This window comes from Microtus pennsylvanicus, chromosome 9 (assembly GCF_037038515.1).
Source record: "Microtus pennsylvanicus isolate mMicPen1 chromosome 9, mMicPen1.hap1, whole genome shotgun sequence".
NCBI lineage: Eukaryota > Metazoa > Chordata > Mammalia > Rodentia > Cricetidae > Microtus > Microtus pennsylvanicus.
Window position 1 is genome coordinate 94,604,769 of NC_134587.1, and position 17,391 is coordinate 94,622,159.

A 17,391-nucleotide genomic window follows, 5' to 3' on the forward strand; every position below is an offset into this window, starting at 1 on the left:
CCCTGTCTCTTCTCCTCCCTCCTCACACCCCCAAACTTCTAAGGTACAAGTCACTCTGTGTTCTTTTTAAATCCCCAGGGTTTCAAGTTTTATTGCCTCGAGACTCTGCACCACTGAGGTTCTTGTATAGACTCGTTATGTCCCTCTGTGAAGAAACTCTTTAGTTCATTCTGCTTTGGAAGAGCCCAAGAGAGACGGTTCTTGTCTCTTTCCACTCCCCTTCTCCCCTCCTTGCTGGCTGGAGCCGAGGCTGTCAATCCCAGGCTGAGACAAGGCAGACAAAGGTTCGTTTGTAAGGAACCGCCTTCCAGCACCTCCTCTCTCCTCCTTTGCCCAGACTACCCAGTGAGCTGGAGCCTTTCTTTAAGAAGATTCCTCTGCCAATAAGACTGAGAAGAAAGTAAAAGGTATGAAATTTTCTCTATGCAAACGTTTTAGATCAGTTATTCTCTTCTAAACCGCAGTTGTGGATTGGCGTAGACATTCAGATATGTGCTGAATAGAGGGGAAGGCGTGGAGATTGAGAAGTCCTCTGAGGAAATGGTACCTGCACTTTGAAAGAGATGAGTCCTGAGATAAGGCGACAGAATCTGATCAGAACAGGGAAGCAAATGTAGGTCCTTGATGCGGAAAGCCATTTGACCAAATGCTCGGGAAGAGACGGATTACTCTCTGACCTTCATTTAACTGCAAACTGACTCTGCATCTAGTGCCCCCCGCGGCCCCCCTCCGAATTATGTGGGAGACAAAGTAGGTAAGACTGCTGCCAATCCTCCACACGAAGTTAGTTGCAGTGTCAAAGGAAGCAAATGGTTTTGCTTTGCGAAACTACGATTCCTGAAAAGAAACGGGTCGCAAACGTGCGACACAAAGAGGGAATTCATTGACTGCATCCACGGTGTTCTCACCACAGAACGCAGCACAGAGCCTCGCTCGCTGGGGTGGAGAGAACGCTCTCTCCTTGGGACCTAGAAAAATACCTCTTTAAGATGTCTTGACTCCGTTTCTTGCACAGGATATGGAAACCTTTCCCCACTGTTGGTCCTTTTCTCCTCTGGTGAGTTCTTGTGGTCAGAAAAAAATTAAAATGATGCAAGATTGGGTACTGGTATCATCTTGTAGCACGCTCTGAGAAGTTTGAAAGCAGATGGCCTTAGGTGATTATGTAGACTGCTCTCCCAAGAGTGACAATGTCTTCAGGACCCAGGCTGCCATGTCCGCTACAGGGATTTTTTGAGAGGCTTATCCCATTATCTATGAAATTTCTGCTCTGTTGCGTGTGCTTTCAGATATTTCACTTCAGAATTTAATTGTTCGAGCACAACCCCCCTCTAAGACAGTTGATAAGAAAAGGAGAAAAATTTTAAAATATCTGTTTTATTTTTGTTGTTGCTTTCAGTGTCCAAGAAAGCATAGCTAGGACAACAATTTTAATATCTCCCAACTATCATTTTGAAATGTCTGGTGCCAAACCTTCGGGGCTGGAGTTGTGTATCGGTTTTGCAGGCTTGCTTCTCTCCTGTTAGCTGTTGACAGGGAGCTGAAAATGGACTGCTCTCTCAGCCTACCCATCAACTCTGTTTCATTCCACTGCTCGGAACACTGGTTCCCAGAACTGACACCAGCTGCCTGGAAGAACGCAGCACCGCAGCCATCTGCATGCTTCAACTACATCTCCCTGTTAGTTTTGCCCATTAGACGATTTGGTTTTTCTTTTTTGCAGCCCCATTTAACTCCAGCCATTCAAAAGCTTGCCAGAAACTCCCACAGAACTAAACTTTGCAACCCCCTTCCAAACGACAGTGCAACGAGTTGGTGCTTATGTGGAAAGTTTCTTTGCAATTCTGCATTCTTTGCAGCGATTATTTTTCTAGCAAAGTGCATGACAGGTATATGCAAATTTCTAAGTAGGCTAATATTGGGTGATGAGTGGCAGCTTACAACATTGGGGAAAATATTAAGGTCACCAGATTGAAGTTTTTAGAAAACCAGGGCATAACAGTCTCAAAGGTTCTCCTGTTCCTTCAGACCAACTGTCTTTCGCTGGGCTTTCCTACATGTTGAATGTTCTCCAGGAAGAGTTCTAAGTGCATGTGTGTGACCTGAAAAGAGAAAAACTGGAGAGCAGTGTCCTTCAAAATGGCCAGGCTTCTCACTCTGGCTGGGATTCGAAAAAGATAAAGTCTTGATGGGTTTCCAAGGATCATGGTTGGTGTTTCTTGGTTTAAAAAAAAAATAACAAGCATGTTTGGGGAACAAAGCAGCCTGAACACTACTTTCCATTGGTTAGGCAAGAATTAAAGCCATTTATCTGAACCTAAGTGAAGGAGAAGGCTTCAGCTACAACATGTCATTTATAAAGTGTTAAAAAATATTTTAAAAAAAGCCTACCATAGGTGCTTGCCAGGCATGGAAATTTCCATCGCTGTAGACTGAGCCTTGGCCAGAAGTACTACGCTGTGCTCTGGCCCAGACGTGAGGTGCACGGTATGGCAACATACCCGCTTTTCCAGAAATATATTTGCTCATTCCTTAAGTAAATGTTTCCATTTTTTTTTTCTGAGTCAAGCATTGAATCGAGTGCTGGAGTGATGAAAAAAAGCACAGTTTTTAAACTTTAGTCATCGCCTTCAGGCTGCTGGTGTCTCCTCTTCAAGCCACAGAGCGCCTCAGCTCTCCTCCTCCTCTTCTCTCCTTGCTCTACACTATCTCCTGGTCAGAGGCGTGGCGGTCACTGCCATCAGTAAACATCCTGCTTACTCTCACGTCTCCACTTCCAACTTTGGCTTTTTAAGATCATACTCCTAAATTCTCACCGTCCTCAGACAGTGTGGTGATTTGAAGGAAAATCCGCCCCCCAAGAGAGTGGCATTAATAGGAGGTGTGGTCTTATTGGAGGAAGTGTGTTTCTGTGGGGGCGGGCTTTGAGGTGTCCTATGCTCAAGCTGCTTCTAGTGAGACAGACCACTTCTTGTTGCCCGCAAGATTTAGGACTCTCAGCTACTTCTCCAGCATCACGTCTGCCTGGATGCCAAAATATCCCACCATGATGATAATGGACTGAACCTCTGAAACTGTAAGCAAGTCACCCCAATTAAATGTTTTCCCTTATAAGAGTTGCCTTGGTCATAGTGTCTCTTCACAGCAATAGAAACGTCGACTAAGACAGAAGACTATAGTCATTCCAAATTTAATTATCACCAAAGTATTGTTCTTGAAGTTCCATGAAATTGATTCCTTCCAGTTTAAATAAAGTGTGTGTGTGTGTGTGTGTGTGTGTGTGTGTGTGTGTGTGTATGTTTGTGTGTGATTCCCTGGAATTGCATTGAGTTGCTTGATATGGGTGCTGGGAACTGAACTAGTGTCTTCTGTAAGAGTAGAGAATGCTCTTAAGTGCATAGGCATCTCTCTGGCACCTTTGTGTTCTTTGTAAAAGATTTGTTTGTATGTATGTGTGTAATGGAGACACTTGAAGGAGCAAACTTTAGTTAACATCAGATTCAATACAGGGGTCCCCAGCTTTCCACTCACTTATCTTTTGAACTTAGGTCCTGTACTTTTCTTGGAGACAGCTCTGGCTATCTGGAACTTGCTCTGTAGAATAGGCTGCCCTCCAATTTACAGAGGTCTCTTGCCTCTGTTTCCCAAGTGCTGGGATTAAAGGCATGCACCATCATTGCCTGATGTAGGAGGCCTCTTGTTTGTTCCTGACTTCTCAGTCCCAAAATCACTGCACAGAAGCTGTATTAATTAAATCATTGTTTGGCCCATTCGCTCTATCTTCTTATTGGCTAACTCTTACATCTTAATTTAACCCATTTCTATTAATTTGTGTGTCACCATATGACTATGACTTACCAACAAGGTTCCTGCAAGTCTGTTCCTGCCAGCATCTACAAGGCATCTCCTTGACTCCGCCTTCTTTCTCCCAGCATTTAGTTTAGTTTTCCCCACCTAACTCTACTCTACCCTATCATAGGCCAAGGCAGATTCTTTATTCATTAACAAATAAAAGCAACACATATACAGAAGGACTTCCCACATCAATTTCCTAGCTAAAACTGTGGACTTTTTTCAATGCTTTACCATGGCAACACATGCCTGTGATCCCAACACTGAGGAGGCAGAGGCAGGTGGATCTCTGAGTTAGAGGCCAGACTTGGACTGAGATTATGGGTGTATACTAACCATATCCAGATATTACTATTTATTTTGATCATTTATATTTAGATAGAAATCTTCCTTCTCACCTAGGCCCTCTGCGCATGCTACTGCTGTGTAGCTTGGTTTTCTTGTGGAACTCCTAACAGCAGGAACAGGGCTGTCTCTGACTCAGTTGCCTGCTTTTAGGACCCTTTTCTCCTACCGGGATGTCTCCTCCAGCCGGCCGGCCGTAACAGGAGAGAAGGTGCCTAGCCTTACTGCAACTTTACATGCCATGGCTGGTTGGTAACCATGGGAGGCCTGCGCTTTTCTAAAGAGAAAAGGAGGAGGTGTGGATTGTGGGAAGTTGGGGTTACTGGGAGGAGAGAATGAGAGGAAGTGTGGTTAGGAAGTAAAAATAAATAAATGGATAAAGAAAGAAAAGAAGGAAGAAAGAAAGATTTAAAAAAAGGAAATAAGCCATCTCACCCATTTAAAGTTGCACGATGTTTAGGAAATTTTCTTGCAATAAAATAACATCTTAGTTCTCTAACTGTGGACTCTCTGTGTTGAATACTACAAGCTATACGTTATAGATGCAATTCATATTTGTTGTTCCCCACAGACCGAAAGCTGTAAGAGAGCTTGTTAACTCAGTAGCTCTTACCTGCTGAGGCCTCTCTCCAGCCTAAAGAGTTTATTTTATTTACCGCCTCACACCTGTGGATAAAGCAGCGCTTCACTCACAGTTTTTGAATGAGTGATTCTCTAAAACCACATTTTGTCTTGGGCAAGGGTCTGTGGAAGTTTGGCATTATCTTCCGCATGTATGTGTGTGCATGCACCTGGGTACATGACCAGGGGCCAGAGAAGGACATTGGGTACTCTGTCCCACTCCTCTCAGGATTGCCTTCTCAAGACAGTGTCTCTTACTGAACCTGGAGTCTGCTGTTTGGGGCCAGCAGCCACCAGGCCCCAGCAATCCTCCTGACTTCTATCTTTCTCCCTCTGCCCAGCTCCTTGCCACAACAGCTCTGCAGTTACAAGTGTGCAGTCATGCCTGTCTTTTTATTTATTTTTTTTAATTTATTTATTTATTAAAGATTTCTGTCTCTTCCCCGCCACCGCCTCCCATTTCCCTCCCCCTCCCCCAATCAAGTCCCCCTTCCTCCTCAGCCCGAAGAGCAATCAGGGTTCCCTGCCCTGTGGAAAGTCCAAGGAACCCCCACCTCCATCCAGTTCTAGTAAGGTGAGCATCCAAACTGCCTAGGCTCCTACAAAGCCAGTACATGCAGTAGGATCAGAAACCCATTGCCATTGTTCTTGAGTTCTCAGTAGTCCTCATTGTCCGCTATGTTCAGCGAGTCCGGTTTTATCCCAGGCTTTTTCAGGCCCAGGCCAGCTGGCCTTGGTGAATTCCCAATAGAACATCCCCATCAGATGGGTACTGGGGATGTAAACTCAGGTCCTCATGCTTGGAGTGCAGTAACTACTCTTACCTGGTAAGCCTGCTAAGCCATCTCCCCAGACCCAAGTTTCATCTTATCTAAAAGACCATGTGAACTTCTTAGGGCAATCCTGAGGCCTTCCTTCTACTTCTTCATATCTGTCATTCATCACTGTTGAGCTATAAGGCAATAGGATCATCTCTTTTAATCATATGTGGGTATATAGGATGTAAGTGCATGTGTACACATGAGTGCACACACACACACATACCCCGTTTTAGAAAAAAAACAGATATTTCTTTATTTTTATTTTTGTTTTCTTTTGCATTTTTAAGGTAGGGTTTCTCCATGTAGCCCCGGCTATCCCAAAACTCACTTTGTAGGCTGACCTTGAACTCACAAATATCTGCCTGCCTCCTCTGCCTCCCAATGTCAGAGACTCCCAATGTCACAGAGGGTTAACTTCCCTCTGTGAGAAATCCCGTCAGCAGAGAGGCTCTTATGACCTGGTGAGAACGGGTAGGAAAGGTGGGGTCATGCCCTCACTGTAGTCTCCATGCCTGGCACAGTGTGCCCTGCAATCGGTAGGGAACCCCCAGCTCAGCTTTACCCCAAGGAGTAAAGGAAGGGATTCGGCATTTCCTGGTCCTACCACAGGAGCTGCCTTCTGTCTTTCTTGCTCAGAGCACTAACAGGGAAAGTATGCACTAGTTCCCAGGGAGCTACACTAAACAAAGCAACATAAAGTAATTAATCACAGAGCACACGTCATAGGGGAAGGCAAGGGCTAGCCATGTATATAACTTTGCATCTGTTCCTAGTGCGATCAAATGGACTGGCTTTGGCTATGCTTGTCTTTGAGGAGTGACAGGGTTAAGATTATACTACGTTCACAGCTATGAAGAAAACATTGAAATTGAACCATGAGCACATCACTGTGGCTTTTGTCCTCAGCCAAACACAGAATAAATAGGTAAAGCGATCCAGCACCCAGCTTTTCCTTGGAGACAGGGAGAGTTAGGCCACACATCCAACCTGCTACCTTCCCCGAGAGATACTCGCTTGGCTCCCATCTCACCTGTCTTGAAGCACTGGTAAACATATTCTAGAGACCCACAGACAGCTTAGAGCAAAGGCAGTTGTTGGGACTAGCACAAATGTAGAGCGCTCACAAGTGAAGTTCTTTTGCTGTGCAACTGGGAAAGGCTATAGGGGTTCTTTTATTTGTTTAAATTGAATGTGCGGATATCCATATACATACACATACCTGTAACAATGAGGGGCCTGCTCATTGGGATTTCCATCCCACCCAGTACCCCACAGCCAGCAAGCCCCAAAGAAAATCACATAGAGATCTCCATAAGTTATAAAACTGATTGGCCCATTAGCTCAGGCTTCTTATTAGCTCTTGTAGCTTATATTAACCCATTATTCTTATCTATGTTAGCCACATGGCTCTCAGTACCTTTCAGTCAGGCAGGTTACATCTTGCTTCTCGGTGGTCTGGGCTGGAATGGGAGGAATGGGCTTCCTCCTTCCTAGCATTTTCCTGTTCTCATTGCCCCACCTCTACTTCCTGTCTGGCTGACCCGCCTATACTTCCTGCCTAGCCAATCAGTGTTTTATTAAAATACATGATTGACAGAATACAGACAATTCTCCCACAGCACATATCAATGAAAATGAAAAATAGAGAAACAGAATCCATACTTAAGAACAAGATGAAAATCTAGAAATTGATCATAATGACAGGGAGGGATGATGGAGGAAGGTCATTGGCTAATAAAGGAACTGCCTTGGCCCTTTTTTATTGGTTAGGACATAGGTAGGTGGAGTAAACAGAACAGAATGCCGGGAGGAAGAGGAAGTGAGGTCAGACTCGACAGCTCTCCTCTCGGGAGCAGACGCCTCAGCAGAGACGCCATGCCCCGCTCCCGGGCAGACACACGTGATGAAGCTCCAACCTAGAATCTTCCCGGTAAGACCGGTGCTCACAGATTATTAGAGATGGGTTGATTGGGATATCAGAATTAGCCAGTAAGGGCTAGAGCTAAGGGCCAAGCAGTGATTAAAAGAATACAGTGACTGTGTAATTATTTCGGGGCATAAGCTAGCCGAGCAGGAGGCTGGGGTGACTCAACATCAACAATTGCTGAGAGCCTGCTTGTTTGTTCCTGGCCGCTTAGACCTGAAATAACTGCACAGAAACTGTATTAATTAAATCATTGCTTGGCCTATTAGCTCTAGCTTCTTATTGGCTACCTTTCACATCTTAATTTAATCCATTTCAATTAAATTGTATGGCCACGTGGCTGAGGCTTACCAGCAAGGTTCTGGCTCATCTGTCCTTGGTGGCCATTTGGTGTCTGTGACTCCGCCTTCTTTCTCCCAGAATTCAGTATCATTTTCCCTGTCTACTTCTGTCCTGCCCTGCTATAGGCTCAAAGCAGTTTCTTTAGTCACTAACCAATAAAAGCAACACATATAGCAGGACTTTCCACATCAAACAATGAATAAGAAATGGCAATAAAAACCAATGAGAAACCATTATTTATGCATTAAAATACCCAAGATGTAAAAAGTGACCAAATCAAGAGTCAGAGACTGTGTAGAAACCACACAGATGGTGGGAATATGAAATGGCATAACCACTTTGCTTAAAACAATTTGATAGCTTATTTAAAAGTGAAAATAAATTAGGACGGGGGCAATAGCTCTGCTGGTAAAGTGATTGCCATGTAAACCTGGCCTGAGTTTGAACCCCAGAGCCCACATGAAAAAGAAGTCACAAATGGCAGTGCATGCTTGTAATCTTATGACTGGGGAGATGGAAATCCACGGCCATTGGAGATCCCCGGCCAGCTTAACTGACTGGCAAGCCCCAGACCCAGGGAGAGCTCCTGTCTCAAGAACCAAGGTGAGCCTGGAGAGCTGGTCCAGTACTTAAGAGCACTTGGTGCTCTTGCACACGTATGCTGGTTCCACAACCATCCATAAACACAGTTCCAGGGCATCCAACAGGCATGTGCATGGTACACATACAGGCAGACAAGCAAAACATACACATAAAGTAAAATTGAAAAAAAAAAAAGAACCAAGTTGGATGGTTCCCAAGGAATGATACCAAGGTTGACTTCTGGCCTCCACCGTCCAGACCAGCCAGTTATTCCACATGTACATATTTGCCCAAGAGTAATAAATGCCCTGATCATACAAAGACTTGCACAGAACTGTTCCTTTATTGTAACTATTCCAAATTGAAAAATACCCAAATGTTCATTAACAGGAAAATGCATAGACAATTTATAGGATATACAGTTGGACTACTTAGCAATAAATCATCTAAGCCTCAAAATGACTGTACTGAAGTAACCCACATAAAAAGTTGTGTGGCTTTCACATATATTATTTTATATAAAATTATAGAATATTAATATTATCTATGGCTTCAGAAGCAAATCAGTGGTTGCTGAATGGAGGGGAGGAATAAGAAAATTATATGAATAATGTCTTGATTGTAGTGATGGCTTCATGAGAAAAAACACACCCAAATTTAACAAAGTCTATGTTTGATGTATTTGTAGTTTATTGTATATCAATTTCACTTTAAAAAAAGAAAACCTGTAAAAAAATCTTTACTCAATGAGTGGAGCCTGTTAGTTCTACACAAGTACTTCCTTAAAGACTGATGGCTGTGATTTTTCCTGCCACATAGCAAAGGTTTATAATGTGGTGGTTCTCGTCTTCTTTAAAAGCAAAAAGTGTCGGTCATGTGGCATGGGAAATCCTTCTGTCTATGTATTGCTTTTATTGGTTAATGAATAAAGAAGCTGTTTTTGCCTGTGATAGGGCAGAATAGAGCAGGGGGAGGACTAAATTGATTGCTGGGAGAAAGAAGGCGGAGTCAGGGGGATGCCATGTAGCCCAGCCAGAGACAGACGCTGGATGAAACTTTATCCAGTAAGCCACAGCCATGTGGTGATACGCAGACTAATGGAGATGGGTTAGTTTAGGATATAAGAGTTAGTCAGAAATACACATAAGCTATTGGCCAAACAGTATTGCAATTAATATTTCTGTGTGATTATTTTCGGTCTGGGCAGCCAGGAAATAAACAAGCGGCCTCTGCCAACAGGTATGTGGTTTTGTTTCTGAAGAAACACATCTGGTTGGTGTTAAGGAAGTAGCTGAGAACGAGAACACCTCACAGCGTTAAGGTTTTCACCGTATGAATACTGCTGGTGTAACAGCGCATGCGCAACGCCAGCACTTATGTGGAAGAGACAGGAGGAGCAGGGCTTCAAGACCCTACATACTAGCCAGCATGGGCTACTTGAGACTCTATTTCAAAACTCAAACTAACAAAAATAAAAGAAAAAACAAGTATGAATTATAGTCTACACTCTGGGAAAAGTCCATTTTTAGGTTATCATATATGTATGCATATATATCATACATAAATACTAGATTGTAATATACTGTAAAACTAATGTTTTGTTCTATTAAATAAAAGGCAATATAAATAGAGCTCATTTTTGTCATTTTTTAGTAATGTTTATAGATAAGAATTAAGTATGCCCAATTTAAAAAATTATAAGCTGGGTCAAAGATGACGAACTCAAATGAGAATACGAAATAAAACTTGAAATTTTTAGGAATATGATGAAATATTTTTCTTCTCTAAACTTAAAATCAGACTTTATTCAACATTTCATATTTTACCTAAGATGAGTCACTCATAAGCTGTCCCTAGTCATGGGAGGTCTCGGAGTTGAATTTCCTTTCAGTACTATTGCTTCCTTTCACAGTGCAAGACTCAGAAAAAAACAAACACATGTCCACTCTTGACGTGTGTGTGTGTGTGTGTGCGTGTGTGTGTGCGCGTAAAAATGACAATAGATGGTGAGACCAGAAGGGGCGCAGAGGAGAGGAAAAAGAAGTCATAAGGAAGGGGGAGGGGAAAGAAGAAGGAAAAAATGATATAAAAGCAGAAAGGGGACTCAGGAGGAAGAGTGCAGGAGTTGGGGGATGGAAGTGTACTGGGGGGCGCAGATGAGAGCAGGAGGCCACAAAGCATGTGAGTATGAAAATATCACATTGAAACCAACTTCTCTGTATCTTAATTAAAAACATTTTTTTATTTGACTTAGTAGTAAAAAGAAACAGTGGATATCTTTAATTATTAAAATTCACGAGTGACTAAATCCCTCCTGTTCAAGATCCTGGGATTGTTCCCACAGTCCATTCAGAGAAATCACTCTAAAATTCATATATTCTTTCCTACTTGTTCTTTTGTCTCGCCAGGTTATCATATTTTTATTTTGTAGAAGAGACTCATGGACAGTACAGCATCATAGTCTAAAATGTTTCTTTTTCCTTCCTTCTTTTTGTTTTTTCTTTGTGTCTTTCGCATCTCTGTCCCCTTCACTTCCCCATCCCTTCGTATCCACCCTCTGCCCTTGCAACCTGCTATCCCAGCACTCAGGAGGCAGAGGCTGGTGGATCTCTGTGAGTTCGAGGCCAGCCTGGTCTACAAGAGCTAGTTCCAGGACAGGAACCAAAAAGCTACGGAGAAACCCTGTCTCGAAAATCCAAAATAATAATAATAATAATAATAATAATAATAATAATAATAATAATATTTAAGAGAAAAAAGAAAAAGGAAAAAAAATCAGCCTTGTCAAGGAAGCTGTAGTGTGACCCAGTGAGTCACGCAGTAAACTCTCTGTCCATATAACTTTACTTGCAAGTGTTCATTGCAAAGAGCCATTGGCCTGGTTCGAGGCCTTTGGTTTCTGCTACACTTTTGATGCTGGGCCCTCAATGGGACTTCTCTTGGTTATACTGATGTTTCCTTGTGTTGTGGAGATCCTGCAGCTCTGGTTTTGCAGGGCCGGACCCTCGCGTGCTCCAGCAGATCACAGATGGGTGGATGCTGGGGTGAGCCAACACATAATCCTGCCTCTGGGTTTGGGTAGTTGAGAGTTGGTCAGCTTGCCAGCTGTCCCTGGTCCTCACCACCAGGGTGCGCTCTCCAGCATTGCCCTGGCGAGTTCACCCCTCACAGCTCTGAACAAGGGGCAGGGTCAGTTCCCCTGCTTTCGTGCCCTCAGGGTCGGATCTCCCACACCCACATCTTCAGGGTCAGCTCTACTGTGCTGCCCGGGCTGTGGCATAGGGGCCACTCTCCTGAGCGGACGAGGGGCAGGGACAGCGCTTCCTTGGTCTTATGACCTCAGGGGGTGGGGGAGGAGGGGGAATGATGGTACATGCCTTTAATCCCAGTATTGAGGATAGCCTTAACTACAAAGTAAGTTCCAGAATAGCCAGAGCTATGCAGAGAAACCCGGTCTCAAATAAATAAATAAATAAATAAACGAACGAATAAATAAGTAAATAAATAATTCTTAAAGTACAGGCTCTACTCCCTGAGGTCTAACACAGAGGAAACTGATTACAAACATACCGAATAGTCTAGCCCTGTATGACCTCTATTAACTTATCTCCTGGGGTACCACACTTGTTTTGTTCCGACAGAGACTGATGGGTAGAAGACAAGGAAGATTATTTTACAATAAGTGCAGTGTTAGAAGTCCATCCACAGAGTGTGCTCACAGGTTCACGTAGCAGCTCCCCAAGGTAGGTGCTCAGGGCTGCGCTAGAGGAGGAAGAATCCAAGCCTCCATTTTCAGTTGCAGATTAGTAGTCTATGTGGACAAAACAAAATATGTTTGTAACGAGAATTAGTCCAAAGAATAATTCTGGGATATTTGAAAATAAATGGACTATAAATATATTCATAGACTATTACCTGTGACTGTTGGCATAAATAAGCTTTTTGTCCCTGTGAGAGTGGGACCGAGGCTCTTTGACAGTGTTATGTTTCTATAGCATATGAGATGTCAAGTTCATTAGGCAGTATTGGTTGTCCTATGAACTCTTATGAGCTTATATTTTGTTAAAAGCAGCTGTTCTTGAGAGACTACACACAGACAAGTGACTTTGGGTCCCTTACCAAAGACAGAGTCTCATCCCTTGTCCCTTCAGTATTGTTGTGTGTGTGTGTGTGTGTGTGTGTGTGTGTGTGTGTGCGCGCGCACACACATGCATGCATGCATAAGTGTGGCTGTGAGTGAGCCCAGGCACACGCGCACCACGGCACTGTGTAGAAGGCAGAGGGCCTGGGGTTCTCTTTGAAGAGTTATTCTCTCCCTGTCCACCTTGTTGGCACAGATCTCTGCTGTTCTTGCTGCCGGCCTGTGTGCTCCAGGTGAGCTAGCCCGTGGCTTTTGAGCCATTTGCCTGTCTCTTCCTCCATCCCATCTCATCAACTGAATCCTGGAATTACAGATGCAGGCCAACACAAGCGGCTTTTTACATGGCTCCCAGGGATTGACCTCAGGTCCTCAGGCTTGTGTGGCTAGTGTCTTTACCCCCCGAGTCATCTCCCTGGCCCCCCACTATTTTTTTAAGTGGTGTCCAGACATTTGAATTTTTAGACAAGTATTTCAAGGTCAGAAAGTTACACGGTGAAAAACACAAAGAGCATGGAAAAGAATAATTCCCCTCATACCCAAATGTATGACAACATACAAAACTTTATGCTCAGACGAATCCCACCTATTAGAAAACAAACGCTGACCTGTTTCGTTTGTTATTCTATCTCAGGAACAAAAGCCAAGATGAAATTGGTGGTGCTTGTCACCCTCGGGCTAACTTTGCTGTTAGGAGCCCAAGCCATGCCTTCGAGTCGCCTTTCCTGCTACAGAAAGATGCTGAAAGACCGTAACTGTCACAGCCTTCCAGAGGGCAGAGCCGACCTGACGCTGATCGACCCGAATGTCCAGCATCATTTCTGGGATGGGAAGGGATGCGAGATGATCTGTTACTGCAATTTCAGCGAACTGCTCTGCTGCCCAAAGTAAGGGAATGAAACTTCACGGCGTACTGCTGTATTTGTAGGAAAGGCCTCTTAAAGGATCAGCTTTTATTGTCTCATGCTTTTTTCCAAATGATTAATTTATAATTAGATATCCACCTTTCAGTGCTGGTATGAAGACAAATTTCCCAAATATTTCTCTATGCAAATCTTTAAGACACAGACTTTGAAAATCTACACAAATGTACATAACACAGTTTAGCCAACTGACACATATTTTTACCATTATTCTTCTTTATTTATACGGTTTATCATGATTATAACAACAACCCAGAAATGCATTATTTCATTTTTTGAATGTTGTAGAAATGTGACATTCAATGAAGGTTTGTTATATGTCATGATGGTAATCAATCTTTCATAGGTATTAATATATTCCATCCACTTAATACACTCATGGTTCGGTTACCATCTTTTTTTTCCTGACAAGATCTCAACTGTAGCTCAAGCTGGCTGTTGTTATATAGACCAGACTGACCTTTGAGACCTCACCTGTTACGATGCTTCTCCCTTAGCCTCCTAAGTGCTGGGTCCACAGCATAAGGCACCAGACCTGACGTAGAGCAGGTTCAGAGCTAGGTTTGCTAAAATGAACGGCTCTCAAGTAGATTCAAATCCCAGCTGTTTTCAGAACTATCCACGCTGTGTAGCATTCTTGTTGAGTAGAGTTGCACACGCCAGAGATCGGAGCTGGAGGCTAGCCTGAGCTACACGATGAGACTGTCACAAACAACAATAGCAAAACCTACATAAAAATGTGAAAAACAATACCTTAGCCTGTTCAATTCTACAGTCAGTTCTTACAACAACAACAAACATCTATTGCATTGATAATATAAATGAACTTCAAAGTTGACATTGTAACTAATCTAAAAACTGATCATTTTTTTTTTAGATTAGATGAGTTAATGGAATGGGGTAATATCAGTAAGGACCATGGGAGGATCTTCCAGCTGCACGCATAAGTTAATTATAAATGAAATATGCTTAAAACAATTTACATTTTGGAAAATACTAATGCTTAGCATTTTGGTATATGCTAAGTAAAAAAAAACAATGGGAGATTAAATCAAGTTTTAGCCCTTGATTTTAAGATAGTTTTCCTTTGATTAAGGATTATTTCAGATACTTTGATCTTGGATATTTAATACTGTTTCAAATTGCTTCCAGCATCTGACATCATATTTTCATCCTTCTAAGAAACCTCTTTCCACGGGGAAGGCTGACTGAAGGGACAGGTGACACCTCGCATAACTAGCTAATGTTACTATGGAGACAATGTCCAGAGCAGTGCCCGTTCAGTGCGCGCCTGCGCTCGGACCCCAGGGCGCACCGACGGGACCAGCTGTGCAGGGCAGGCCCTGCCATTAGCGTTCAAGGAGCCCTCAGGTGGCTCCCAAGCAGGTTTCAGAAGCCCTGTATTACGTGACACAAGAGCGTGTGTTATTAACCCCATGAAGTACGTTTCTATACTGTAGAAATTAAATGCCAATCAACATTAATTTTTTTTTCATTATTGGACTATTAAACCCACTTACTGCAGTGGGCTTATATTTATTTTCTGATATAACTTTGTGACTATGACTGTTAACACATTTAAACAGAGGTGTAAATATACAGAAACTGTGTCTCTGTAACTTTGAGATGTTTTTCCAGTAGCTACAGAAAAACTATGCAAAGTGCGTTTCTAACAATCAGAATCCCACCTCCTGTACATACAGTTTTATACTATTTCACGCATTTGTTGTTATCTTATCCTACCTTTCTGACCCAAAAGGTAATAGCTTCTAGGATACTTCTAGGAAGCTGAGATAGTTAAATTAAATATAATAAAATAATAAATTAAATATAAGAATAAATTTAATACAATTAAAAATATTTTAAATAAATATTTAAATTAAGATAAATATTTTAAACTTTGTCTGATTTTTTTTTAAAGAAGTGTCTACCGATCTGACTCTTGCCCCCAAATTTAAACTTCATAACCCATCTCCACATCAAAGTGAACTCTTTTGTATTAGATTTAAAAATTATCTATTTTTTCCTTTTAATTATAGACAAATAATAGCATAACATCAATGGTTGGTAAGTGGGTGAAAGAAAAACACAGATACCTTTTCAGTCTTGAGGCTTCTGTGGGAAGTCCTCCTACTGATTTTTTTTAATATATTTATTTATTTATCTATCTATTTTTTTTTATTTGACTTGCCTACAATGAAATGAGATGAAACCCTGGGAAACACCATCCATCTTCAATCCAGAAAAGACTAACATGTGCTGTAGTTCTCCGCTGAGTTTACCGGTGTTCTTCCTTTCAGAGATGTCTTCTTCGGACCAAAGATCTCCTTTGTGATCCCCTGCAACAGTCCCTGAGGATCTGCATGCATTCTGGAGAAGGCGGTCCCTAATTTCCCACAAACTGCATCAGTGTAGCTACAGTTGTGATTTCCATCGTGGATGAAAGTCCAGATTGTATAAAGTCTCACTTGCCTTAGTAAACCTGGCTAAAGCAGCAATAAAAGTTACTTCCATTCAGCTTGTCTCTGTGGATGTTGTTAGTACCGCTTAAAACGTTTGGCTAGAGGACCTTTATTTAAAAGGAGTTCACTACATCCAGTAAGGGTCCTGTCCCCTAATGGATAACCACAATCCTGATTCAAAGATAGAAAACTTCAGTTGTTGGTTGTGACTTTTGATCAGGCAGATTGAACAGACAGAACCAGATAATAAAATGAATCTATTGGAAGGGAAGGTACACATTTTCTGTTAAAAAGAAGAAGAACCCTTCCTTAGGTATATTATTACATATTCCACATCTTTAAGTACAATTTAATTTTGCTGTTTTGAAAAAAAAAAACCTTAAAGGTGATATTGTTAGTTCCATTTTTTCCTACTCAAGTCTAAAATATCAACAAGTCAAAAGCAGAATTTGAATACCATTCAAACACACCGTTGTATCCTTAAGACCATGATACATTTGCCTGCACTTTAAAAGACACAGAGAACTGGCATGTGACTCAGTTGAAAGATGCCTGACAGCACGCAGAGGCTGTCAAGCCCCAGTACTACAGAAACTGGATATTGTTGTTTTGTTTTGTTTTAATCCAGTGGCTGCACCTTAAGCAACTGCTGTCCTAGTCGGCAACTGCAACTCCACAGCTCCCAGGAGTTCTTCGGTTGCACCAGCTGCAGCCAGGCTGGAATTCTGTTCCCTCAGGCACCGGCTAAAGGAAACTTTACCTAGATCTCTTTCCCTCTATAGAACTCCAGATTCAATAAGGTTGAGGTGAAATTCTGCTCTCTCAGAGAGGCTGAATAGCAAGTAGCTAAGCTTCTCTCCTTGCTCTTGTCTCCTGAAAAACAGGACGTCCTTCTGGTCAGCCCCTCACCCCCAAGAACCCTAGCTACTCATGGTTCCTCCCTACCACTTCCTGTCAGCTAGTTGCTGACTCAGCCTTCTGACCCCAGGTTAATTTTATTTAACCAAACGAATGTAACACGTCTTCGCATCTTTAGACAAATGTTCCACAGCATAAACGAATGCAACATGTCTTAATTAATATTCACAACAGGATATGCTGGTACATGCCTTCACTCCAGCTCTGGGAACGGAGAGGAAGAAGGATCACACATTTAAGGACATTCTCAGCTATGTGGTAAGTTTGAGTCCAGCCTAAGCTACATGAGACATTATTTTAAAAGGAATGAAACAAACAAACAAAAAAGAAAAAGACTTTTAAAAAGATGTTATAAGCCGGGCGATGGTGGCGCACGCCTTTAATCCCAGCACTCGGGAGGCAGAGGCAGGTGGATCTCTCTGAGTTTGAGGCCAGCCTGGTCTACAGAGCTAGTTCCAGGACA

General features: G+C 42.5%; 1 protein-coding gene across 1 annotated transcript; it reads left to right on the top strand.

Annotated features, from left to right (window-relative positions):
- Positions 1-216: 216 nt before the first annotated feature.
- On the top strand, positions 217-16,070 carry Scrg1 (stimulator of chondrogenesis 1). The gene is made up of 3 exons (XM_075984555.1): positions 217-407; positions 13,260-13,512; positions 15,849-16,070. Exons 2-3 carry the CDS (start codon positions 13,274-13,276, stop codon positions 15,901-15,903), a joined length of 294 nt encoding a protein of 97 aa, XP_075840670.1. The 5' UTR covers positions 217-407; positions 13,260-13,273; the 3' UTR covers positions 15,904-16,070.
- The last annotated feature ends 1,321 nt before the right edge of the window (positions 16,071-17,391 follow it).